Here is a 24,897-nt window from a genome sequence, read left to right as displayed (position 1 = left end):
ATGATTCCATTTACATTATCTCTGCTCATGTTTAAGATATTGTGTTTTGACTCCATGTTTTTGTGTAAAATGTTGTAAAGCACTTTGTATCGCCTGCTGTGTAAATAAATCTGACTTTTAACTTAATGCATGATCTCGGTCGGTGTTGGGGATGACTCTCAGCTACTACCACATCAAACATTAGCTCAATATGTGTAAAACTGAGACTTACAACCATTTCTGTTGATTGGCTGTGGCAGCCATCTTGAAGACATCATCGTCGGCTGACAATAACAGAGCTATAATACATTTAAAATGAGCGTTCCTTCAAACTAAATGTCACGTTTAAATAAATAACGCTTGTGAGATGTGAATGAATTCAGCAGGAATACGGACTTCTGCTCCCAAAAAAAAAAAATCTGATTCATTCTTTGTCAGTTCTGTAATAGATTTCCGTCGAAGTGAGCGCCGTCCGTCTCGCATTTTGAGGCTGACGGGAAAAAGTTGAGTTTTTATTAATTGATTTGCCACGAGCCATCGCTGCCAAAAGAATCCATCAGATTTAAACCGGAGCCTGGATCCAGCATGAAGGAAACAAATCCACTGTGGAGGAGGTGCAGCCGTTTGGATAATGTTACTGTCCAAACTCTAATTTTACTTCTGCGAGCAGCCATTACGCTGTGCAGGCTTCCAGTTGTTTTAGTGTTTTAGAGGCGTTTCGGGTAAAACACTAAAACCTGTTTTATTATTCCACGCACTTCCCCGAAGGCATATCTCTCCCGCCTTCCTGAAAAACTGGAGCTTCTTAGTGTTTCGCTCGTATTTGCTTTAATGCTTTAAAATTTGCGGCACCCCGACAATCCACAGAAGGTTTAAAGCTGCTCCCCTGAACTGACTATCAAAGTGTTTTCTCATCAGCAACGAGGAGGAAGTCGTCTCTCTGAAGACGAATAGCAGCTCAAACAAAACGACAATGACGGAGATAATATTTACATTGAAATTCTGCGCTTTATCCTTGAAATTATTGGCTTCGGGAAGAAAAACGGAGAAAAAACAAAAAAGGTGTTTGAATGTCAGCCCTCGCAGGCTGAAATTATTCTTTTTAAAGACCAATTTTGTCATCCCAATTAGTGCCTTTTGAACATAAACCAGGACACTAAAGCGGCTGCATCATTCTCAGAATGAGAAAAAGGCTGAGGATTAACCTGAATCCGAGGAGGAAATCCTGTTGGGAAAACCTCCATAAGACATGTTAGTCACAGTGTGAGTGCATCCTGATGCAGACAGGGCCAGGTAAACACCTCTCCATCTGCAAACCAACATGGGGCTGCGAAAAAAACAAACAAACAAACAAACCGGCACTGTAAACAAAAAGAGTTTATCCTTTTCCTCAGGAAGGATCAGGGACGACGGCTGAACCACAACGGGAACCTGAACCTCGCAGAATTAACAAAACCGTTTTGTGCTGATCAGTCTTCACTGTCGAGGCTAAAGCAGCAAAATCAAGAGTGAACGGATGAAAGAGACATTTTAATACACAATAAGCCACAGAATGGGTCACTGCTGGTTGACACCAGCCATCAGTGATGAATTTTTCTGTTTTTATGAACACTGAACAGTATTTTCTAACAAAAAAAAGTATATTTTAACATGTTTTTTTTACAAGTTCTTCAGAAGAGGAGGTGTCAGGAGAACGGGATGGATCTTTGAACGTGAAGGTGACGTTAAAGGCCGCAGGCGTCTTCAGGTAACTCCCCCAGCAGCTCATCCAGGTCATCATCTGCAAAACAAGACGGGACAAAACATGAGACGCTTCCAGATGTGCTGTTAGCAAAATATCTCATCAACCGCTGGATGGACTTCAAAGATACGTTAATAAAAGCAATCATTGGATGTAAGAATAACCGGAAACTTTTTGGGACTTATTTTCACGAACGCCGGCGTGTTTTCGAAACGCCTGAAGCTCGCCGGTCCTGGATGTGTCAGCTGCTCGTGTTTGATCACTTCTGGTTGAGAGCGGCAACACATGTGGTGATAACGGTGAAAGCTGCTGACAGATGTGGGCCTGCAGGTGTTTGCTGCAGGGCAACAAGCGGCTGACAGTGAAAGGAAACGCTGCACGCCTATAAAAGCGTGACTTGTTGTGTGTTAATGAAGTGCAGCTCAAAACGGTTCCAGACACATCTGCAGGAAAAGGAAGAATCCAAATCAATCATCACAGGAAGTTTTACTCTTTCTATTCTTTTTACTTATTTTCTATCCTCGTTTCATTTGATCCACATTTCTCTAATTTAGCCCTTCTAATTTGTGGATTGTTTAGGATTCATCCTTTCTGGCAGGAAACTTGCTGTTATTTTTGTCTTTCAGTGCCAGAACTCATTACTGAAATGCACCATCGGTCTCTGCCATCCAGTCCTGTGAATTATGTGCATCTTCTGTTGATGCATTTCTCCGGATCAGAAGCTTCTGTTGTTGTTCTGCCACGGTTTGTCGGGCTTTCAAGCCTCAATCTCCGCTGTTTACTCAGCAAAGACGAGTTTTACTGCAATCTGCATTTCGAGATGCGACAGGAATCGTTGTTTCTGTCGATCGTGTGAGCCGGGTCTGACCTGCATCCCAGTCTGGGTCCCGCGGAGCTGGATTCGCAGCGCTCTTCGGGGGGGCTCTGCTGGAGCGAACCGATTTGTTTTCCTCAGTGTGTGTTTGCTCCTGGGGGACTTCAGCTTGCTCCGTGCGTCCTCCTCCCTCTTTTCCCTCCTCGTCCTCCTCGTCGAACTCCAGCTGCATCCGAGACACGGGCCCCCGGAGGACGCCGGCTTCCCGCGCAGGTGATAACATCGTCGGCTCCTGGAGACAGACAGGAGGGGCTTTAAAAGCTCCCGAGACGCATTAAAGACCACTTACAGCTTTAAGGTGATGTCTGCTCCCAGATGAAGCTCACCAGGACGAGAGGAGGGAGCCGGGTGGGCGACAGGCCGACTCCATCGGGAGCGTAGATCCTCAGCAGGTTGTTGGGCGTCACGTTCAGGTAGTGGTTACGATGAGACGGAGAAAACACTCCCACCTGCTCCGAAAGAGACGAAGCATTAAAACTGAAAACATCCCAACCCTGACTGCAGGCGGAGAGCTTCACCTGTTTGAGCAGCAGCACGGCTCCAACCTTCAGCTCCTCCGTCCTTTCCTCCAGGAGGCGCCGATGCACCGTCCCCTGGATCTCGCCTTCAGCCCGGGGAACAAAGAACGGAACGTTTTTATTTCAAACCACCACCAACGTGTGACGAAGCTACGATTCAGTTAGAATAAAATCAAAGTAAATTACTGAATCAGGACAAACACATTAAACATCTTCATGCTCTTTGCTCTCGTTCTAAATGATGTTTTGTTTTCTGTGTGAACCTGAAAGCTGGACGACAATCACACAAGCTGTGCAAATTTACTAAAATATTTCACATTTTACAGACATTTCAGGGGTCGTGTTTATGTCCTCATCGTTCAAAGAAGCGTCGGTCAGAATCTGAAACCTCTACAGGACACCATCCATCCGTTCCAGGTCGCGGGGAGCTGGTTTCTATCCCCAGCAGTCACTGTGTGAGAGACCTGGACAGGTCTGAGTCCACAAAGAGACAAACAACCACTCACACTCTCACCTAGGGACCATTTAAGACTTACCAGTTTACCTAACATGCATGTTTTTGGTTTGTGGGAGGAAACCGGAGCAGCCATGTGAGCACAGGGAGAACAACCCAGAAAAGCCCCAGGCCGGGAAACGATCCTGCAACCTTCTTGCTGTGAGGCGGCAGCTCTAACCACTGCACCACTACATAAAAACACACAGCCTAATTAAAAGTTGTGTGTGTAAGCTTCATCCTAGGCTTGAGAAACAAACCCAACACCTTCAGAGCGACATGAGTCGGCAGGTTTGAGTCGTTCTTTACTGAAAAATAAAAAAAGATCGTTCCGAGTCGAGGAGATCCTTCAGACCTTCACAGCAAACTCGACAGCAGATTTTCGAGTGAAGATTTGTTCTTATAACTGAACTCGCCTGGGATGACGTGTGGAAATCGATTTGTTTGCTTTACGACACATTAGGACCGGCAGACGAGGCTCGTTCCTGCGCCGGTAGCAGCGGCGAGCAGCAGGAGGAACATCAGCGGGAGGAGCAGGAGGGAGGATCTGTCGTCAGCTCGCTGGCAGATTTGCCGCTTCGTTCACACGTCGCCTCAGAAGATTCCAGAGATTTCACTCGAGGGGCGGCGGGCGGAGGCAGGATGGAAAAAAATCCTGGCAAAGCCTTCGGATCAAGTGCTGCAGATATCCGAGTTCTGATCCACTCCGCAGCCGAGTGAAGAGTCAGATCCTCGACGTCTGAGGAAGTCCGAGGTCATGGTTCTCAGCTGGAGAACGAGCGTCCAACATCCTGTCATGGAGCCAGTCGACCCACAAATCCTGATATTGATAACAAATAAATCACAACTGACGTTCTGGCTGCTCTCAAAGCAGAGGAGTAATTTTAAAAACACATTTTCACCCGACTCACCACATACAGAGTGACGAAAATTACAAATTCTGCAGAACATTTCTTTATTTTTAGATCCTTTTTAGATCATTTGTCCATCAGGTTTCTAGTTTACAGTTATAAGAACATAAAATGCAAAAATGAGAACAGAAAAATAAGATAATTTTGGTAGCAGATCCTTTATAATTAGAAACCTGGCTGTTTGAACCCACTCTTCTTTACTTTGCAAGCCTGCTGTGGCTTAAAATACACAATTAGATACAAATATTAAGTTTGAAACACAACAGAAGTAGGAGTGAGAAAATGTTGAGGATCTTCTGGAGAGAGGAAAAAAATGTAAAAAAATAAAATTCTGCCAACCTTCCTGTAGGCGCGAGGCTCATTACTGAGAGAACAGTCACTCTTGGTGTCAGAAGCACTTAATACGCCGCCGCCGCCAATCCACTACAACTGAATCACTAATAGGCACTTAAATTGGGTGCTGAACAACATCCACTCCTGCTGATGATCATAACGCCACGCCGGGCCGAACCGGCTTGGCTCGAGGCGGATCAGAGGAGAGGGAGGCGGTTTGAGACGGAGACGAGGGAGCTCTGTGTGTGTGTGTGTGATCAAGCACGCTGCACGCCACGTAGACCGAGTGGAGGTCTCAATGAGCAAATGTGAAGCGAACACGCTCACCGCTCCCCCACCGCGGTCTCATCCCAGTCCGGAGCTTCACCCGACTCACCACCGCGATAATCTTATGGAACCCCTAATCACGAGTTTAACTTCCTCCAAGGTGTTCTAGTACCACGCCGAAAGAAACAAAACATGCACATCACGTTTAACGGCTGTTTTCAGCACAACAGAGACTCTCTTCCCACCCAGTAACAGCTAGAAGTGGAGCTAGACCCGGGGTGGACATTCCTGGTCCTCTGGAGCCACCGTCCTGCAGGTTTTACTAACCCTAACCCAGAGCAGGAAGTGTCCCGAGGCGCGTTGGGACTAAAGGACACGTCGTAATCTGGAGGACCATGGATTATTTGTGAGCGGTGGTCGCAGGATTGTGTGGGTTTACGCCGCAGACCAAAAACGTGCGCGTTAGGTTAACTGGTGACTCCCGTTTGTCTCGATGTGTCCCTGTGATGGACTTGTGGACCTGTCCAGGGCGTCCCCCGCCTCTGGCACGCCGGCTCTCCGCGACCCGGAGAGGAGAAGCGGGTAAAGAAAACGGATGTGTGATATTGGTGACGGCCAGAAAAAAGGCAATTACAAAAAAATGGATGTTGCAAACAGAACCTACTGTCAGAGAATGGGCCCAAATAGTGACAGACATTTACAAAATGGAAAAAATAACAGCCACAGTTAATCTAAAAATAGATTTATTCTTCAAACATTGGAATAAATGGGAAAAATATCTCAAAAAATATATGCCAGAAATAATTTAAACCAAAATAAAAGGATGCCACCAAATTTTATTTTATATTTTATAATCAAAGTTCTTTGTTCGAAGTGATGTTTTGTGGATTTATAGAATCATGTAACGGATACTTTTGTTATGGCTACACTCTCTGACCCTGTTTTTTTTTTTTTTTTTTTTTTTTTTTTTTTTTTTTGGGTTTTTTAAAAAAAAAAAAAAAAAAAAAAAAAGGGGAAAAACCCGGATAGAGACATGGGAAGATAATCTTGTGTGGGGCCACATGGATTCGAGAATGTACCAGACCAATTTGTTGTAGCTTTGGCTGGGCCATACCAACAGGTTTGGTCGGTGAGGAGTGATATGCTAAATGTTGATGTCAATATCTGATCCAAATAAAAATAAAAATAATAATAAAAAAAAAAAGAAAACGAATGTGTGTGTGTGTGTGTGTCCTCTACCTGTTGGGTCTTTGAAAACCGCCCTGGCGTCAGCATGCGTGTGGACGATGCTCTTCAGAAGGACGGCCATGTTGGGCACTTTGTTTCTCGGCAGTTGTTTCAGCGCCGCCTGGTTGGAACCAAATAAAGCGTTTCCATTTTAAAAACTTGGATAAATTTAACAAACTTCTGGATCTTCAAGGTCAGCACTGGGTCCAAACGAAGCCCTCTAAAGCCCGGCGCCAAACCACGTCAGAGACAATCCAAACAATTAAAGTGCTCCATAAGATATTTTGCTAACAGGCAACAACAGGCAGGTGATAATAACCTTGAGTGAAAGGCATTATCAGCGGCTGGCTGCTGCTTTCTGCAGAAGTTTCTCGGAACAATCGGTCACAAACGTTTGCTTTGGTAAATATTTACACCCATTTGTTACAACGCCATCATACGGCTTCGTTTATTTAACTTCACCTGAGAGACGCTTCGTCATTTTGACAAATTGTCTGACGGGAAGCTCCGATTCTAATTTATTAAAGTCTCATCTCCTCCCTAATAAATCCGCCGACTGAATTTTTAATCACGCTGGTTTTAAATATCGCTCCTTTCAGCGCTGGTTTGTTAGAACAAACAGTTAGGAGGATGTTCTGATAAATAAAAAATAAAAAAATACATTGAAACGAGCAGGATTTCCTGCCGTCTTGGACGAAACGTGTCCACGCCGTGTGGTCATTTGTCCGCCGGCGTTGAGAAGCTGGACGAGCTGCAGACGCTCCACAGAAACGCGAGGCTGCCTCCAGAGGTTACAAACACAGAGAGAGGAGAACAACAGGGTCTCCATTAGTGTGATTGATTGGTGATCGCGCTGTTTATCATCTCCAAACACCTCCGGAGCGGTGGCGGCGTTTGCCCTGATTATGCCGACAGACCTCCAGCTGCCTCGCGGAATGTGATGAAGGAGGACGAGTCGTTTCTTGACCCAAATATCAGTAATGCAGATGAAACAGGACCCCCCGCAGGTCCGCGGGCTCAGGAAGACTTTGTTTGTGAGCTCACCTTGCGGAGCACCATCACCACGCTGTAGGAGTGCAGGAAGCACGACGGATTCCTCTCATCCAGGCCCATCTCCGCCTTCATCGCCGCCCAGGCGCCGCCGCTGAACTCCTCCTCTTCGGCCTGCGAGCTGGAACCCTGGAGGACAAAACCAGACTGTTTGTTTACGCTTAAAACAATCTTAATAAACCCTTTAAGAACGAGCTCTTCCTGTAAATACAGAGAACCTGACGAAGTCCTGTGGTTGTTTATGGTACTAATCTGCCAAACATAACAGTAACTCCCAAAGCGCCAAAGATCCCCTGCTGTCAAAATCATGCTTGCAGATGAATTAAATTGTAATACATCATCAGAAACCTCTGTGAGGCTGAAGAGCACCTGCTGAGACAAACAGGAGAGCAGAAACTGTGACACAGAGAAGTGTTTGAGTTTTTCCTTCCTGGAAATGCAAAAATAAAACAGAAACAAAACATCTTTGTTTCTTTGAGGGGGTAAAAAACAAACAAAAAAAACAGGAAAATTCATCCTGGGATGTTTGGGAAGCCTTTAGCGTTCCAGTCAGAAATGATTTTGGGAATAATCTGTGATGGAATCGATCGCTGTTGAGTGGAAATCCCTGTTCTGCTCAGAAACGGCTGGATTGTGGCGAGAATCCCGGCTGGACTGAGGTGGACGCCCGGACGTCCAAGCACAGACTGGCTTTATGGGAAAGCAGTGAAATGAATTAATGACACAACAGCAAAACATGATGGAAAAAAACAAAAAAAAGCAGCAGAATTGTTGTTTTCATGATTGCTTGGAGCCATATTGGTAATTGGAAATAAAATTTGATTAACTGAACAGCCTCCGTTCTGCAAAAGCAAAAACAAAGAAGTGAGACTGAAACAAATAAGGAGCCTTTCCCATTTTTCTTGTTTCTCTCCTCTCTAATCTCTCAGACTGAAAGGCCATCGGGCCGTGAGGCAAACGGACAGAAGCTACCGCTGATGAATAAAAACAGGAATAAACAGCCGTTTCCCAGAATGACAGAGTTTAACACAATAAACCAAAGGAACAGAATAATTCACCATCAGCTGGAGAAACGTGAGCCGAGTCTCGAATGACTTCACTGAAGGAGTTAAAACGAAGTTGGTGAAGTTAAAACAAGCAGATTTTAAGGAGAACAACGTTTCGGAAGGAAGTGAAGAGATCTGAATGCATCAAGGTAAAAATTACAAAAATCAACAATCATAGCAGCCATCTTTGTCTGCAAAAAACAGGGAAGAATTAAAAACTACTAACTACTAAGCAACAGATTACTGAGGTGTGGTCAACAGCTGAGTTTCTGTTGATGTGCCCACGTGTCTTGGGGTTTTATTTACCTGACTCGGCAGTCGAGCCACAGCGCCGTGAGCCGGAGTCTGAGGAACAGAAACCACGATCTCGTCCAGGTTCTGACCCTGAGGCTGACAGAGGAGACGGACATTTAAAACGTGGCACCGTGGTGGAAGCTTAAACCTCAAGCTTCTCGTCTGATAACAGGAATCGGAGCTGCGTGAGCGCGACCTGCTGCGGCAGAAGTCCCGCCGGGCCGGGGAAGCGTCTCGTCCTGGGCTGGCGGCCCTCAGAGCGAGGCCTCTTCTTGGGGAGTTTGTTGGAGGCGGACACCAGCTGGGCCAGGCGGTTGGTGAAGACCGGCGTGCGCAGGGGATGAGGGCTCGGAGCGGAGGTGTTCGCTGATGGAGAGGCAGCTGAGGAGACCGTTTCAAAGAGACCACGAGCCTGAGCGGCGGCGGCGGTGGCTCCGGGGGTCGCCCACCGAGGATTGTTTACGGTGCTGGGGGCAGGAGATGACGCAGCGCAGCTGGGGAGAACAGGAACAGTCTGCGGACACGTGGCCGAAGCAGGACGGGGGTTAAAAGACAGCCGGTGTGCAACAGAGGGGCTCCAAAGAGCTGCGTTATAACCAGATGCTCTGGGAGTGCTGCGTGCAGTTCTGAGCTCCCCAAGGGTCTGATTAGGAACTGATTGACGTCCGCCGTAAGCTGAGGGTCGCAGAGCGTTGGCTGAAGATGGAGGCTCAGCTGCTGATGCAGGTGGAGCAGAAGCAGCAGGTTTCTGCAGTTGCCCCATTTGGCTGTCGCACTCATCCAAGTCTGCCAGGTCAACATCCCAATCATCAAACTCATCCTGTGCCGCGCAGGGATTCATCAGCTCCTTAGTGTTGGCGCGGCTCTGCTGCGGTGCCAAACTTGGCTGAGGGTTACTCTGCGCGGGCGGAGGAGGGGAGGAAGAGGAGAGCTGTCTCAAACCCAAAGCAACAGTTTGTCCAGCAGCGCCGTGCACACCGCTCCCTGAAGCCGTGCCATCACGTAAGCCTGCCAATTTCTCCCCAATCCGCTGCTGATGGCAAATATTCTGCGGCTCTCCGTGAGCCACAGAGGAAGCCCGCAGAGCGAAGGATGACCCAGCAGCTGCCATGTTGGCTGGTCTAGAGTCCGAGCAGGGGGTCCAGTCTGTCCCGAGCAGGTCCTGGGATGGACACACACACACAGACACAGTGAGACGCACACACAGACACAGGACCATCCCACTACAAAATATCAGCAGGTTGAATCAGGTGTGTCACCTCATCATCAAAATCCTCGCCAAGGCTGAACAGGCCGCTCAGTTTGCAGGTCTATAACAGAAATAAAAACACAAATTAAACTTATTTACGTCCAAACAAACCAGTGAGGTGCAGCTCAACCAACACAGATCCCCTCATAACTTTGAAAACGTGTGTAATCTGTGAAGGTGAGCTAATATTTGTTAGCTTAGCTAGCTCAATGCAGCTGCTTTTAATTAAGACTAACTTACCATCGCAGTCATGAAATGTCCGTATAGACAAACACCCCGAACTCAAATCGAATGCCATTCAACAACAGAGTATAAATTTTAAAAAGCTACTAGCTTTTTTGTGTGTGAAAAACTTTGTTTTTGACCGATAAACACGACCAAACAACGAGCAGCGTCCTCTCCGTTCTGCTGCTGCTGCCGCCGCCACGTTCAAACACGACGTCATGACGTAAGGGGTATTTACGCAAAGAGTGTCGAAGCGGCACAAGAGGTTTCCCTCCACTTCCCGTGTCGTTCGAGCTAGCTTCGCTTCGGTTCATTTTAGCCACGAAATGCCTGCTCCCAAAGTACAAAACAATCGACATCGTCAGATTTTTACATTAGACATGCCATTATGCCTTTTATACATATATAAGTAATTTTGTTTATTTTTTATTTTTGTTATTTTGTATTAGTATGAAGGTGTGATTATCTGAGAGCGGTTAATGTTTGAGCGTAGTATGTATTTTTTTCATTTAAAACACTTAAAATAATGACATCTTATTCAGCGTTAAAACAACGTTATGGGGGACGTAGGGATTTCTTTTATTTTGTCTGTGAACTAAACAGTCCTCTTGGCATTTATTTTCTCTTTGATTTGATACATTTTAGGTCACTAGTGCCATCTGGTGGCCACAGCAAGCATGACGCATATCAGCTTTCATGGGGATCTATTAATATCTGGAGCTGAACTTGTACTTGAGAAACAAGCTTGTGACTGTCTACAAATTAAGGACATTAAATTTAAATGTGTTATTATAATAGTTTAACTTAAAAGAGAAATTAAAGTGGATTCAGTTCCGGTGAAGGGTGAGTTAAAGTTGTCTGTGTGACATTTCTGTGAGTAGAAGTGCTTCAGAGGCAGAAGGTTAATGTGTAGAGTTCTGCTGAGATGCCTGTAATTCTGTTTAGTTTACCTGAATGACAAAGATTTTATTTTTACAGGTCATATTTCAGGATCCCATGTCAAAGGACACATTCACCTCCACCTCCCTGCGCTCTCTCAGACTGGAGCAGGAGCTTCAGGAGTGGGAAGATGCCCGGCGAGCTTTGGCCCACAGGAGAGCCATGACCCGGTTCCCTCTGCCTCGGGCCCCTCGGCCTCCTCCCAGGCAGCAGCGGCTGCAGGAGGTCCGGGCCCCTCCGGCTCAGGTCCGCTGCAGGGACACGGCCATCCACAACACCTTCATGTGTGGGGACATGAAAGGGGTGTACGCGGTGCTAAAGGACTCGGCGATGGTCAACGCCCTGATGGAGACGGTGCACGAGGAGATGCTGTGGGCCCCTGAGCTGGGTAAGACTTCAGGACGTTCCGTTTAACAGCTTAGGCTCATTAACGCCTCTCTGCTCCTCTGGCAGGGATGTGGACGCTGAGCTCCAAGGTGAAACAGACCTCCGCCTTACGCCTGGCGGCCAGCGGGGGCCACGCGGCGTGCGTGGAGGAGCTGCTGTCCCGTGGGGCAGAGGTCAACGCAGACCCCGGGGGCGACACGGCTCTCCACGATGCCTGCGTGGGAGGCCACGCCGTCTGCGTCCAGCTGCTGCTGAGCCACAGCGCAGATCCTGAGCTGCTGGCGGCAGACGGCAGCGCTCCTCTTCACCTCTGCTCCTCTGCGCAGTCGCTCCAGTCAGTGAAAACCTCCATTTACAAGTTTAAATATGGCAGCCGGACGATGATGTCTTTGCCCTTAGTTACCACGAATCATCGGGAGACAACCTAATTCAAGATGGCCACCACAATAAAGGGATCTTAGCAAACACAAAAATGGCAATAATTCAATTTTACAAACACTGAGCTGATACCATGGAAGTACCCAAGATGGCTACCACACCTAATCCACTTCTTCTCTGGTACCTGTTTCTTTGACTTGATACATATCAGGACATATAAGTACCAGATTAGCTGTGGTGGCCATCTTGAATTAGGTGGACTCCAGATCATCTTCATTACTTTCTGAGAGTAAATCGATCATGAAGTGTTAAAATGTTTGCAGCGGGACTTTCTCAGTGTTTGTGTTTTCCAGCTGCGCCGAGCTGCTGGTGGAAGGAGGCGCAGACGTCAACGCGAGGAGCAGAGAGTCGAGGCTCACCCCGCTGCACGTGGCCGCCCGGCGAGGCCTGGAGGAGCACGTGGAGCTCTTCCTCCTCCACGGAGCAGACGTCTTAGCCACTAACCAAGAGGGGGAGACTCCTCTGAACGCAGCGTGCTCCGGAGCAGAGAGGCCGTCCGAGGCGGGACGGTACCTCCGCGTCATCCAGAAGCTCCTGGACGCAGGAGCCGACCCCCGGACCGCAGGCAGGAAGCAGCACACCCCGCTGCACAACGCCTGCGCCAACTGCTGCTCCAGGATCGTAGAGGTCCTGCTGCAGCACGAGGCCAAGGCCGACGTGGTCAACTGCGCAGGGTACACGCCGATGGACTGCCTGCTGCAGGTGGAGGACGGGGGACGGGTGGACCTCACGGAGCGGTACTCGAGCTCTGACGTTTGGACTGAACGGTCTTCTTCTTGGTCCTTCAGGTGTTGGAGGATTACCCGAACCAACAGCCCCAGGAAATAGCCCGATCCCTGCTGAACCACGGAGCCAAACCAGCTTCACTGAAGGTTCAGCCGAACACGAGCCGAAACCGACGAAAACCTGTCAGAAATCAGCCGAACAAAGCCTCAGCCTGAAACAGATTTCACCTTTTTACTGTAGTTACAAGTACAAATACTTAAATACTTACTTTAAAACATTAACAACAGTTTAAATGTAGCAGAACAGTAGCTAAAAGTTAAAAATGGCAAAAGGCTAGCTAGAAGCTGAAAGTAACAAAACGTTATCTGAAAGCTAAAAGTAGTAAAAGGCTAGCTAAAAGCTAATATAATAAAAGCAGAAGGATACTAGCAGGCTAGCCAAAAGTATCAGAAGGGTAGCTGAAAGCTAAAAGTAGCTAAGTAGCTAAAAGTAAATGAGTGGTAGTAGTTGAGACTGATCCCCTTCAGGTATTCTGAGAGCTAACAGGTCAGTTTTAGCTGTTTTTCTGTGTATTTTTTTGTATGTTTGTTTATTTTTGTGTTTTCCTTCAGATGCTGGAGCTTTGCTCCATCTCTCCCGCCCTTCTGGAGGTGATGCTGAACTCCTCTTCCTCCCTCCCTCCCCAGGAGTGGCTCGACTCTCTGCCTGCTGAGGCCCTCCAGGTGAGCTGGAGCTTGAACTCGTCGTCCTCCTCCTCCTCCTCCTCCTCCTCCTCCTCCTTGTGACGTTTCTTTCTCTGTGCCTCAGGAGAACCGGCCTTTCCTGGAGCTGCTGCGTCAGAGGAGCGCCTGTCCTCGCTCGCTGCAGCATCTCTGTCGATGTTCTGTGCGGCAGCAGCTAGCAGCTTCATGTCACTCGGCCGTCAGCAGACTGGACATTCCCGCCTCGGTGAGGGACTATCTGCTGCTCTGCGACGACGGGACGCTCAGATAAAACTCCCGAAACACTTTTCCTTCCTTTGAGCTGTAATTTGAATTTATGTTACAGAAATAAAAATTTAAATCTAAAAAAAAGTTTGTCCTCAGGAGTCATTTAATCAGAAATTAAAGTCCTCCCGTGTCTCGTTTAATCTCAGTAAATCCAGACGGCTTGGGAAGGTCTCAGAAGTTTGCTGCATAAACATCACAGCAAACAGCATCATGAAGACCAAGGAGCACTCCAGACAGCTCGGGGATAAAGCTGGAGAGACGTTTAAAGCCTCATCAGCTGCGTTTTCATTTGAATTTTTTATGCTTCTAACACCATTTCCACATCCGGGGATTATTTTACTGCCTATCCGAAGTGTCCTCTGCATTAACCGGATGTAAACAAACAACTCGGAACTGTTGGCAACAAAAACCCAGACTCCGCTGATTTTGCCGATTTATTACAAGTTACTCGGCAGACTTTTGGTAGTGATTGTTTTTCAAACAGTTAAAACAGCGAGCTTCACCGGCGCTCACAGTAATATTAGGAGATAGTTTATTTATGTTGACGCAGCCATTTAAAACGGCTGCTTGTGGCACTTTTTCTTTACAGTTGCTACAAAGAATAAAAACAGGAGTTCTAATTTGTTTTAAACGGTTGTTTAGATCGTTTGTGTTGTCATTACGTCGTCGTTTATTTTGCGTTATTAGCGTAGTTTGTCTGTTTAAATCGGCAGTTTGTCAGTTTGTTAATAAACGGCTGGGAGGGGGAGGAGCAACAAGCGGGGCTCGTTTCCATAACAACCGTCCCTCCTCCTCCCGGTGACGTCACGCCGCCTGCATTGTGTTTATTTTTTTTTTATTTAGCCACAGCGGCTAACTGGAGCTGAACCTGGTGTTTAATCATGCTCTGATTTTTTTTTAAATTTAATTTTATTTTTATTTTTTAAAATACCCCCGACAGGTAAGACTGGTCCGAATACTTTATTTAATAAAAGCTGAAGGTGTTCAGGCAGGAAACTGTCGCGACAGAAGCTAACCGAGTTGTAAACACCCGAAGGTCGTTAGCAACAATGCTAACAGATAGCTGGCTAGTTGTTAGCATTGTTGCTAAGTTAGCTCGTTGTAAGAAGCTCGAACTACATATTAGTTTAACAGAACAACAAGTTTTTTTTAGCTTTTTAGATAAAGACTGAAACCAGACTGTGACAAAAATATAACATGATATAAATGTTGACAATCGGAGGTTCGGCTCCCAGAAACAAACAGCTGTTGTTTCAGTGTTTACATCTAATATAACACTCCTTTCTTGAGCTTGAAGGAATGTTTTGGTGCAAAACAGGGTTTTCTTGATCTGCAAGAAGGCCTGAGCTTTTTGAAGAAGTATTGTCTGAATTTTTCATTTTACCCTAAAATAAAAGTTGTTTTCATGCATGAAGTCAGAGAAACGTTTGTCATGTTAGAGCTGCTGATGTAAGACTGACCTGCATGAGGACGAGTCAGATTTGTGCTCTCTTTCTCGTCTCTGCAGGACCGGAGGACAGAGATGGCGGTCTGTGCGCTCACCCTGTTGGATGGGATGGGGGACGAGGCGGCGGCGGCAGGCGGCGTGCTGCTCCTGGCTGTCGCCCTCGTCCTGGCCTGGCTCTCGACTCACGTGGCCGACCGGGGAGACCACATCCTGGGCACCATCCTTACTGTGGGTGCTCATGCCTCTCTGATAGGTCTGGGGGGCCACGACAGCTACGGCGGAGGGTCTGCCGGCGCCGACGCCCCGGAGCAGCAGACAGCTCCGCCCTCGCAGGAGAACAAGCCGGACGAAGGCGAGGCGGCGTCCGACAGAGGAGAGTCTGAGGGGACAGGCGAGGGGGCTGAGGGGGTGTGGACTGATCTGATGCTGGACATTCAGAGCAAAAACCCTCAAACTGGAAGGATACACACCTCTGAAGATGAGGAGGACGAGGAGGAGGATGACGAGGATGACGACGAGGAGGTGGAACAGAAGCCTGTGAAGACCACATCCGTTTTGACCACCACTGCCACCTCCATCTCTGTCCGATTGAAGTTTCTGAACGACACGGAGGAAGTGGCTGTCGTGGAACCACAGGATACAGTTGGAGTGCTGAAAAGGTTTGTGAAACAAGCCGCACACTTCGACAGCGCCCAGATCAGTTTGACGCGGTGGGAAATGTGCGGACGAGCTTCCTTTTAGTGGCTTCAGTGGCGCAGATTGATGCGATTTGAGTCATGGACCGGTCTTTAAACAGTCACAGCTTGACGAGACGCCACCTAAAAAACTTAAATCAGATCAGAGCAAGACCACAAGCTGAAGCTGAAATGTTTGGGTTATACGAACAAGACGCCACTAATTAGGTTCTTAAAGACAGTTTTTGTTAGAAAGAGCCAATCTGTTTCTGTTTGCAGTCTTTGTGCTAAAACGTCTGTTCATTTGGTTTAAATCTAATTAGCATATATATCAAAATGTGGAACTATTCATTTAAAATATCTTTGTGTTTTTTGCAGCAAATGTTTCTCAGGTCGGGAGCACCAGGTTAAATTAATCTACCGAGGCCAGCTGCTGCAGGACCCAAAGAGGACTCTGTTTTCCCTCAACATCACCGATAACAGTGTGATCCACTGCCACGTCTCCCAGGGCGTACAGGAAGCCGGTCCGGAGGAGGGGGCGCCGTCTGGGGCGGGATCGGGAGCCGGCTCCGGCGTGTCCGGAGGCTTCAGGGCTGTGAGCGTGGCCGTCAGCACCAGCAGCCTGGTGGTGCCTGTGTTCGTGGTGATCCTGGCCGTGGTGTGGTACTTCCGCATCAACTACAGGCAGTTCTTCACCGCCCCCGCGACCATCTCCCTGGTGGGAGTCACTGTGTTCTTTAGCTTTCTGATCTTTGGGATGCACAGCCGCTGAGAAGGCGGCCACACCTGCAGATACGTATTGTGAATTAAAAAAAATATAAATATATATAAATAAGCCCAGCAGTAGGCTGGCGAGCAGGGAGACGGACTGATGAGGAAGTGACTCGATGCTGCAGCCGACAGGAGGTGAGCCTGTCTGTGCATGTACCAAAAAACAAAAAAACAGATTGTATTCTCTAAAAGCAGCGAGTGAGAACTGATTTAACTGGAGCATTTAGTGTCTCTGAAAACACGAAAACACTTCATCTTGTTTTACCGTCTACTGTTAAAACTTCATGCATTATTCTCTTTTTTTTTAGAGAAGTTTCCATGTTTTTAAACTCCTTTAAATCAGATGGACTCAAAAGATATATGAAGAAATTATAAAAGACTTGTTGTTGCTTCGTAGATTTAGCCTTATTTAAACATTTACTAAACATGACACTTTGTTTTTGTTTTGTTTTTTTAGAAGAAACTGTAAATAAGTGTTCTGTAAATAATAAAACCGAACGCATCAGATGAAGCTCCGTCTGGCACTTACATCCTGATGATGCTGGACTCGTATCTAAAATTAAAGCATTTCCAACCAAACCAGCTTCAGCAAACGTTTATTTAAACACAAACATTACAACGCATGGCAGCCAGGGAAAAAACCAAAACAACGTGTAACATCCAGGTACGAATCACGCTCGACGCCGCGTTCACCCCAAGCCACGAGGAAACTTCGGCTTTTTAGCTCCACAAAAAGCGACGCAAGGAAATCCATACTTACCAAACCGGCTCGGTTTACACGTCATTTCCAGACAACTTTACCAGAATTAAAGCCATTCGACATGAAGCTCTGGTCTTTAACAACTCGTTAAATCGCTCCGCAGGTTGGTCCCAAACACAAACACGATAAAAAGACGTGCCTGCCGTCCGCTAGATATCGCAGCTCACGTTTTATATATATTATATTTATAGGAAAATTAAGTAAAAATGTACAAATAAAGTGCAAAGTTTCTGCCTCCTAATTTGGTCGAGGCGCACACGATGCACTAACTCCTCCTCAGGAACAACAAGCAGCCCTGATTTCTGTTTTAGGTCATTTATAGGTGACTGAAAAACAACAACAACAACAACTATATCGGATTCATGATTCAGTTTGAGTTCCTGTTCTCTGTGCGAGCGACCCGGAGGCCCGATGCTTCACAAAACACCCAGAGCTCCACCTAAACAGAAAGTATTTACATCTCCATAAAGGCGTTAAAAATAAAGGTACACATTCAAGTGAAACAGTTAAAATGGCACACAGACCTTCACGAAAATGTCACTTTGGAAGATGCATAGTTTTGTGAAAACGCTGAATGAAAGTCGGATCTGAGAGTTAAAAAGCCACAGCTGTGAGTCGAATCACTGATTTCTGTCGGCTGCAGAGGAAGCAAGCAATCAGAAAGAAGCCGAAGGTTTCAGGAAGCCACGGAGAGAATTTAAAGGCTTGAATTCAGAACAAAAAAGTGATGAAATGTCAAGTTTTCCTGCTGAATGTTCCAGCTGAGCGGATACGGGGGAAGCTGCAGGAGACCCTGTCGTCCAAATTCATTCCTAATAAATCCTATTTTAATCTCAATTTAAGACAAACTTAGAAACATTTATTGCACGTCTTTAGTTTTTCTCAGCGCAGGAAGGAAAGATCATCTCAGGACCAGACAGGAGTGACACCTGAAGGCACCGTCAGGTCCTCAGGATGTCATCGCTCTGATTTCATTCAGGTTTGTGGCGCTGTGACGAGTTTCCGCCCTGAAACCTGAATAAATAAAGTCCCGTGTTGCTCTGACCTGGAGGTTCTGTTGTGGAGACCGGTCCGAGTTAATTCATGTCATCGTAGATGCTGGAAATGAAAGCTGCTGAGATTTTGGGCTTCTTCTTTTTGGTCATTAAGCTTAAATTACTCTGAGAGCCGCCCATGCCGCCGCCGCCTTCAGCCAGGCCTCCACTTCCTCCTGCGCTGCTCAGACCCAGAGCCGGCCTCTTCTTCTTCTTGGGCCTCCGGGAGTCCGAATGGTTGGCACCTGTGAGACGGGACGAGACGGGCTTCTCGTTCAGCTTCACGCGTTAAAAACAACAACAACCTGGCGGCACGGCGGCGTCCTTACTGGCTTTGGAGGACGCCGAGTCGGCAGGGGAAATGTCCGAGGAGTCTTCCCACTGCAGGCGGCTCATCAGGCTCGGACCGTCGGGAATGTCGAAGCTGCTGCTCTCCAGCTCGGCGTCGGGCAGCGCCGGCCTGATCCGCAAAAAACAACCAGAAACAAGCGATAAAGGGTCAAAACTGAACTCCTGCTGCGTGTTTGAGTTCAAAGGTCGTCAAATCGACGTTTATGTCTTTAAATTCAAACTTCTTTAGCAGAATTTGTGACCTGATGAACTTCCAGAAACAGCCGAAGTGACTGAAACTAAGAGCTGTGAACCGAGGAGCTGTTCGGGATCTAAAAGTCCAACAGTTTGGAGGTTTTGTTACGTTTGAACGCTCAGATTTGACTCGAGAAACGTCTCTGATTCTGCCATATTTGTTCACCTACGCAGACTACGACCAGCCTGATCCTTCAGCTGGTTCTCAGTGGATTCAGCTTTGTTTACATTGAGTGCAGACCCGCATTTCAGAAACATACATTATCAATTTTTACGTAAGCACCTTTAATTATTTGCCCCCCCCCAAAAAAAAAACAAACCTCCAGTTCTGTATTTGTGGGAATTTTCTTCTTGTCTTTGTTTAAACATGACAGTGAGACAAATATATATAGATATTTATTTTAAATAAAACAAATTATTTAAAGATATTACTGTCTTCTTTTGAACTTTTTGCAGCTTTTAGTAATTTTACGGAAAAGAAACTGTTTCTAAACGAATGACACAGTTTGTGTTTCTGATTTATTCCTGAGAGGAACTGACTGCAGATGTTTGTTTATTTATTTTTTTAAAAGCCTGAACACTATTAGTAGGTATTTTATTTAAATTAAATTAGCCACCGGTTTTGTGATCTATAAACTTAAACCCCAAACATTTTGGTTGGTTTTAATCAGATGTGATCAGAAAAGGATGAATGAAACGACTGATACTAAAATGAGCTGTTTTGCTAAATATACAACGTTTTATAATCATTCTAAGTCTAAATTGGACTTTAATTTAAGCTTGATATCAATGATCAAGGTAATGATATGATCAGAGATAATAAAAAAGGTCAGTTTCTTGTAAAACTTCAGTAAAATCAACTCAGAAATGGTGCAAAACAAAAAAAATGAATTATTGGCTTCACTTTTCAGACATGGCTGGACATTTTTTTTACACGTCGACCAACAGCAATGATCCAAACGGTGGCGGCAGCATTAATTCAAGCATGGCTTCATCTAAGAAGAAGGGGGCGGGGCACTCACGCGGACGGCCCCAGGAGGAACACCCTGACGGTCCTCCTCTGCTCGTCCGTGTGTTGGGGACATCGCTGAGACCTGGAGGGACACAAGGCGGCGTGACTGACGGTCCGCCCGCACGGCTCGGCTGTCCTTCACCACGCCAGCACGGGGACGGCGTGATGAAAGACAGCTCCCGTCCTGGGACGGACAGCGGGGACACAATCAGGCGGGACGGAGCGCGTCTGCCTAACGAGGAGTTGTCTTCATGAATAAAAAAATGTACTTCTGCTTTTAAATGTAAGGTTTTAATGATCAAGTATGTAAAATATTACACCATACAGGAGAAGTGTGTAAAAAACTAACATCCAGTGACGTAAAACGATGTAAAACCATCTTTCAGTAACAGTTTCTGTCCCACCTTCAGTTCACTGAGGTTTACAGACGTTCATGCGCTCATCTGAGGCGGGATTCTTACACGGTGCGGTTCAGAGCGGTTCACATCAAACACATCGAACATTTAACGCGCCAACAATCCCACGGTCCCCGCCCGGCGGATCGCGCTCCATTTAAAAATGGAGGACTTGCGGAGCAGATCGTCCTGTGTCTGAGAGGTTGCTGAGATAACCAAACGGCTCCAGACTCCCGGGAAGAGACGCCTGCTGCAGACGGTCAAGATGAAGAAAATAAAAACAGAAGAAGCGGCGATCCAGGTGGCGTCTTTTGGGCGCTCCGCAGCCATAAAGTCAACAGCTCTTCCTCCTGAATGTGCGTGTGTGTGAGAGTCGGCCATTTTCTCCTCTTTTTTAACCACATTTCCTCTGCTTGTGTCGCATACTGCCACCTGTCCTTTCAGAGAGAACTGCACCAACGTGAGCTTCGATTATAAACGCCTCCGCGGCTCGCCGTCGCTCTGACGCCTCACGGTTCGACCCAAAACTGACTCGCTCGCCGCAGAGAGAACGTCAACACCAGCAAGAACTGCTCCTCTGAGGTCATAAGGTCACTGCTGATGACTTTCCTCCCTGGCGTTGAGGTGCTCACACCTGAACGAATCAATACTTTTACACCTGAAGAGTCAAAAAGGACGTAGTTTTTCACACACTGATCGTTTCTAATGACCAGCGTCCCAACGTGTAAATCCTTACCGTTAAAAGCGGTTGTACTTTATTTTCTCTTTGGTAAATTATGAAGATTTTAGCAGATTTTCTCTTTGTGAGTCAATCTGTGTCCCAGGAGAACTTGAATTACGAGCTGCCACTTGTGCACCCCTGACTTAGTCATGGTCTCAAACTAAATGAACTTGTCTCCAGATTCCTCACAGCTGGAACCTCGACCTGAACGGGAGGCGGGCGGGAGCGGTTCGGCCGTTTGTTTACCTGGTGCACATCTTCTTGGTGTGCTCGGAGATCACCCCACATTGCTGCAGAAACAAATGAATGATGAGTGCGTGCGATCGGAGCCGAGGATGAAAGGAAAAATCCGCTGAAAGCTTCTCACCGTCGTCAGCAGAGACCTGACTTCATCGGGACCCAGGCTTTCGTAACTGATTCCCGTGTTGTAGTTGTACTGGAGTAAAAGGTAAACGAACACACAAGGAATGGGTCATTACTTCCTGAAGAGATCAATATGAAGTTTATGAAACCTTCGGAGGATTGGTCACCTTGTACGACTCTGAGGCGATGCTGCTCCCGAGCTCACCTGGAAAAAATCAAACATATCTGCTGAACTTTATTGATTAAAAGAAATTCTGTTTTTATTCACTCAAACCTTCCAGCTACAGAAACACCGACCGCCACGACACAGACGCCGCTCGGACGGTTTATCTCGCGCCGAGTTACAGCTTCCTGCGACTTACCTGGAACAGCCTGATCTGCAGACAGAACCTAATCCCCTCCGCTAAACCACACCGCCAGCATCGGCACCTACTCACCGTTTTTATGTTTCAGAGATTTGGATCTCCTCGGGGAATTCTGATTCTGTAAGAATAAAAAGAAGAAAAGAAATGAGGTGAAAACGGCTCATTACAGACGAGAAGACCTACAGAAAATAAAACGAGTACCTTATCGGATTTTCTCTTCTTGGCTGCAAAATAAGAAGCTTGTTTATTAAATGAACATCAAGCCGAAGCCCGTCTGAACGAGTCCACCCGAAGCGGCGCTCACCTTTCTTCTCTGCTCCGTACGACCAGTCGTTGTCGTTAACGTCGTCGTTATCTTCCTGATCGCTCTCCGATTTGCTCATGTTGTTGTTGCTGGCCAACCTGAAACAAGCGCGTCGGATTAAAACCCAAACCACTGACGCTCGGAGAGAGCGGGCGTGACGGGAGCGACCTGCGGCTGGCGATGCGGCTGCTGTTGCGCCCCATCCCGAGGCATTTCTCCAGGTGCGGCGCAAAGCGGGAGGCGGCGATCAGCCTCCTGCAGTTGGGGCACTCGCACTCCTTGTTCTTCCACTGGTTGAACACCTGCCCGAAGATGTCCACCCCCGGCTGGTCCACGATCTCTGGGGAGAACAGGGCACGGCAGGTGAGGACACGCCCCGGGGAGACAAACGACAAACACGACGGCGGCGGCGGCGGCACCAACCGAACTCCTTCATGCTCTCCTGGTCCGTCTCATCCAGGAAGAAGTAGCCCTGCTTCACGGCGCGGTGCACCTCAAAACACAGGCCCAAACAGGCGTCCTCCACCAGCTCCGAGTAGATGTCCTGCATCAAGGCCTGCGAGACACAAAACGCCACAGTTTACTCATTCAGGCACTTCCTGTTCGCCATTTACGCTACAGAACGACAACAAAGGCGGTGAAGATAAGAGCCGTTTTCATCATTAATGGTCATTTCCTGAGAGGTTCAACATAATACACCCACTGGTTAATGAGATATTTTGCTAACAGGTGCTGACATCATCGCCCGCCTCGTTTAAAATTTTAATTTTTTCAGGATTTATTTGCTCTTTACCTCCAGTTTGGTGTTGTCTGGGCCTGAGAGACGCATTTCCTCCATTTTCATTTGAAAACCTGTGCTGGAAATGATGAGATTTTAGCACAAAGAAAAAACTACAAGCAGAGGCAGATTTAAGACCAGGAAATTACCACCTACTGTTAAAATTAACTCTGGCTGCAGATCTAGCTTCATTCTGTCAGAAAGGAGGGAATATTTACACCTGAAATTGACTCAAAAGGTGCATAAATATACTGGAACCAACATAAAAGCACAACAACAGATTGAAGGTTAAACCTGAGTGATGTAAGTGAGTCAGAGCAGAGAAAAGTGAAGGATTTAATATTAATGCTTTCATTTTTTATCATTATTTTAATTTTAGCTCAATACACACAGCATAAGAGAGCAACATAAAAGGTAAAATAAAGCATTAAAAGACGAACAGAAAGCGGGTAATGTCGGCTGGAAACCTGTTTCCTCTTACCCTCCTGTCAAACCGAAAACTCAGCCTGAATCAGGAGCGACGGAACCGGAGCGGCCCTCGAGCTGCCGCCATCTTTGTTTCTACGGGCTCGACATCGTCCTCGTCGGAAGCGGCGGTTTAACGTCGCGGTTTTTATTTTTATTTATTTATTTTTATATATATATATATATATATATATTTTTTTTTTTTTCTCAGCTAAACTACAGTTTAAAAACCAGTTCGACGCCAAAGAGCCCGACGAAGAAATAATAGAAGAAAAAAAAGATTAAAAAAAAAAGAAAATCTGCTTCCGGTTCAGCCTTCAAAGTAAAAGCCACGAGGAAGTTTGCGATCAAGTGGAAAAAAACAATAAGATAAATGAGTTTTTCTGTTTTGCCAATATAATAATAATGCTTTATAGCTTGATATATGTTCCGTGAAATATTTAAATTTAGTAAACGTCCATTAACTCTTTTCAGAAGTAAGTTCAGGTGTGTCAGAGATAATGTCACACGACATAATTAAACTCTTAATGTGTGCATCTTTCTCTGACTTGAATCATGAAGTAAAGAAGAGGTAAACTGCTGGAATAAAGATCAAATGGGGCAAAACATGCATCCATCTTCTACCTCTTATTGTGGAGGCACCAGGTCCGGGAGGGAAAATATGGGATTTAATCAAGACAAATATAATGTGAGGTGTTTGTTATTTTTCTGTACAGATTTGGTTTCTGCCTGTGTGAAGAGTAAATGAGAGAAAGAAAATACTCTTAAATGGCTGCATTTACAACTTATTAACCCGAGCACCCAATTGTAATTCAAAGTTTAATCGGCTGGACCTTTTTATATAAATAATATCAGCTCATAGGTACAAAACAGACAGAAAAAAGGTTGTTTTTGTTACCTACATTACTACTTTAGGCACTCGTTTTATGCTTTTCTGTAATTTTTCTCACATTTAAAATGCTACAAATTATTTCATCTACAGATAATACAAAAGGTGCAGATGAATTTAGGATTGTTTTGTAGTTTTTAGGAGGACTTTTACTTTGACAGCTATGTTTATCTACTTCCGCTTGTACCGGAAAACTTGACGTTTATTTTTGTCCTCCAGGCATCAACAGCTGAGCGACGAGATTCGACTGGTCGGGTCTGATCAGCTGAATTAAATATTTATTTCACCCACAGACTGTTTATATTTATATTTAGTGTTTATATAATAAAAGTTTAGTTTAATGGACGTGAACTGAATGTAAGTAGCTGAAAAAACATTTAAATTCAAGTTTGACGATAAAATACAATTAACTCTGCAGAATCTCATGAAAAAATGTTTTGTTCACAATGTCTGGCTGTTAGCAAAATATCTTGGGTGGATTTTAATGAAACTTCCAGGAAATAATCGTCGGATTAGTCGAGACAAAAATGGCTTTAATTAAATCAAATTTACAGACGTTGAGCTAAAATTTGTTGTGGTAGTAGCTGAGAGTCATCCACATACTCTGAGTGTGATATTATTTAAAAACAATACAAATAGTTCAAGATA

The 24,897-nt window shown here is 46.1% G+C and overlaps 4 protein-coding genes across 7 annotated transcripts; 2 read left to right on the top strand and 2 right to left on the bottom strand.

Annotated features, from left to right (window-relative positions):
* Positions 1-1,494: 1,494 nt before the first annotated feature.
* On the bottom strand, positions 1,495-10,423 carry hrob (homologous recombination factor with OB-fold). The gene is made up of 10 exons (XM_017419340.3): positions 10,223-10,423; positions 9,993-10,043; positions 8,930-9,895; positions 8,746-8,829; positions 7,388-7,522; positions 6,356-6,464; positions 3,113-3,198; positions 2,921-3,043; positions 2,589-2,826; positions 1,495-1,759 (listed from the first exon to the last, which is right to left on the bottom strand). The coding sequence occupies exons 1-10, from the start codon at positions 10,232-10,234 to the stop codon at positions 1,704-1,706; spliced, it is 1,860 nt and encodes a 619-aa protein (XP_017274829.1). The 5' UTR covers positions 10,235-10,423; the 3' UTR covers positions 1,495-1,703.
* Positions 10,424-10,695: 272 nt separating this feature from the next.
* On the top strand, positions 10,696-13,753 carry asb16 (ankyrin repeat and SOCS box containing 16). Its single transcript, XM_017419356.3, has 7 exons — positions 10,696-11,050; positions 11,186-11,534; positions 11,600-11,867; positions 12,265-12,673; positions 12,760-12,843; positions 13,309-13,419; positions 13,505-13,753. The coding sequence occupies exons 2-7, from the start codon at positions 11,204-11,206 to the stop codon at positions 13,688-13,690; spliced, it is 1,389 nt and encodes a 462-aa protein (XP_017274845.1). The 5' UTR covers positions 10,696-11,050; positions 11,186-11,203; the 3' UTR covers positions 13,691-13,753.
* A 717-nt stretch (positions 13,754-14,470) lies between these two features.
* Positions 14,471-17,534, top strand: tmub2 (transmembrane and ubiquitin-like domain containing 2). Its single transcript, XM_017419483.3, has 3 exons — positions 14,471-14,626; positions 15,194-15,792; positions 16,186-17,534. Exons 2-3 carry the CDS (start codon positions 15,209-15,211, stop codon positions 16,577-16,579), a joined length of 978 nt encoding a protein of 325 aa, XP_017274972.1. The 5' UTR covers positions 14,471-14,626; positions 15,194-15,208; the 3' UTR covers positions 16,580-17,534.
* Positions 17,159-23,571, bottom strand: atxn7l3 (ataxin 7-like 3). 4 transcript variants are annotated; one of them, XM_017419480.3, is made up of 14 exons: positions 23,377-23,571; positions 23,052-23,088; positions 22,911-22,969; positions 22,541-22,673; positions 22,286-22,457; positions 22,118-22,215; positions 22,015-22,037; positions 21,886-21,931; positions 21,616-21,653; positions 21,453-21,521; positions 21,332-21,375; positions 19,980-20,051; positions 18,702-18,832; positions 17,159-18,617 (listed from the first exon to the last, which is right to left on the bottom strand). In XM_017419480.3, the coding sequence occupies exons 3-14, from the start codon at positions 22,959-22,961 to the stop codon at positions 18,415-18,417; spliced, it is 1,080 nt and encodes a 359-aa protein (XP_017274969.1). In that variant the 5' UTR covers positions 22,962-22,969; positions 23,052-23,088; positions 23,377-23,571; the 3' UTR covers positions 17,159-18,414. The 4 variants fall into 4 exon arrangements, 3 of the variants coding, with proteins under 3 accessions (XP_017274969.1, XP_017274968.1, XP_037834525.1); XM_017419479.3 differs by having other exon boundaries at positions 22,911-22,974; positions 23,377-23,570; XM_037978597.1 differs by lacking the exon at positions 19,980-20,051 and having other exon boundaries at positions 22,911-22,974.
* Positions 23,572-24,897: the final 1,326 nt, after the last annotated feature.

The sequence above is a fragment of the Kryptolebias marmoratus genome, linkage group LG12, assembly GCF_001649575.2.
Source record: "Kryptolebias marmoratus isolate JLee-2015 linkage group LG12, ASM164957v2, whole genome shotgun sequence".
NCBI classification, from domain to species: Eukaryota; Metazoa; Chordata; class Actinopteri; order Cyprinodontiformes; family Rivulidae; genus Kryptolebias; species Kryptolebias marmoratus.
This window is presented reverse-complemented; position numbering and strand designations above follow the sequence as displayed.

Excerpts from the sequence above, each read along its gene's own strand:
- hrob (XM_017419340.3), bottom strand. Across the intron at positions 8,830-8,929 it reads CGGGACTTCTGCCGCAGCAG|CCTCAGGGTCAGAACCTGGA; the intron begins GTCGCGCTCACG and ends CTCCTCTGTCAG. Across the intron at positions 7,523-8,745 it reads TGGCTCGACTGCCGAGTCAG|GGTTCCAGCTCGCAGGCCGA; the intron begins GTAAATAAAACC and ends TTTGTCCTCCAG.
- asb16 (XM_017419356.3), top strand. The coding sequence starts at position 11,204 with ATGTCAAAGGACACATTCACCTCCACCTCCCTGCGCTCTCTCAGACTG. Across the intron at positions 11,868-12,264 it reads TCCTCTGCGCAGTCGCTCCA|CTGCGCCGAGCTGCTGGTGG; the intron begins GTCAGTGAAAAC and ends TGTGTTTTCCAG. Across the intron at positions 12,844-13,308 it reads CCAAACCAGCTTCACTGAAG|ATGCTGGAGCTTTGCTCCAT; the intron begins GTTCAGCCGAAC and ends GTTTTCCTTCAG.
- tmub2 (XM_017419483.3), top strand. The coding sequence starts at position 15,209 with ATGGCGGTCTGTGCGCTCACCCTGTTGGATGGGATGGGGGACGAGGCG. Across the intron at positions 15,793-16,185 it reads ACAGTTGGAGTGCTGAAAAG|CAAATGTTTCTCAGGTCGGG; the intron begins GTTTGTGAAACA and ends TGTTTTTTGCAG.
- atxn7l3 (XM_017419480.3), bottom strand. The coding sequence starts at position 22,961 with ATGAAAATGGAGGAAATGCGTCTCTCAGGCCCAGACAACACCAAACTG. Across the intron at positions 22,674-22,910 it reads CAGACAACACCAAACTGGAG|GCCTTGATGCAGGACATCTA; the intron begins GTAAAGAGCAAA and ends TGTGTCTCGCAG. Across the intron at positions 22,216-22,285 it reads AGCCGCATCGCCAGCCGCAG|GTTGGCCAGCAACAACAACA; the intron begins GTCGCTCCCGTC and ends CGCTTGTTTCAG.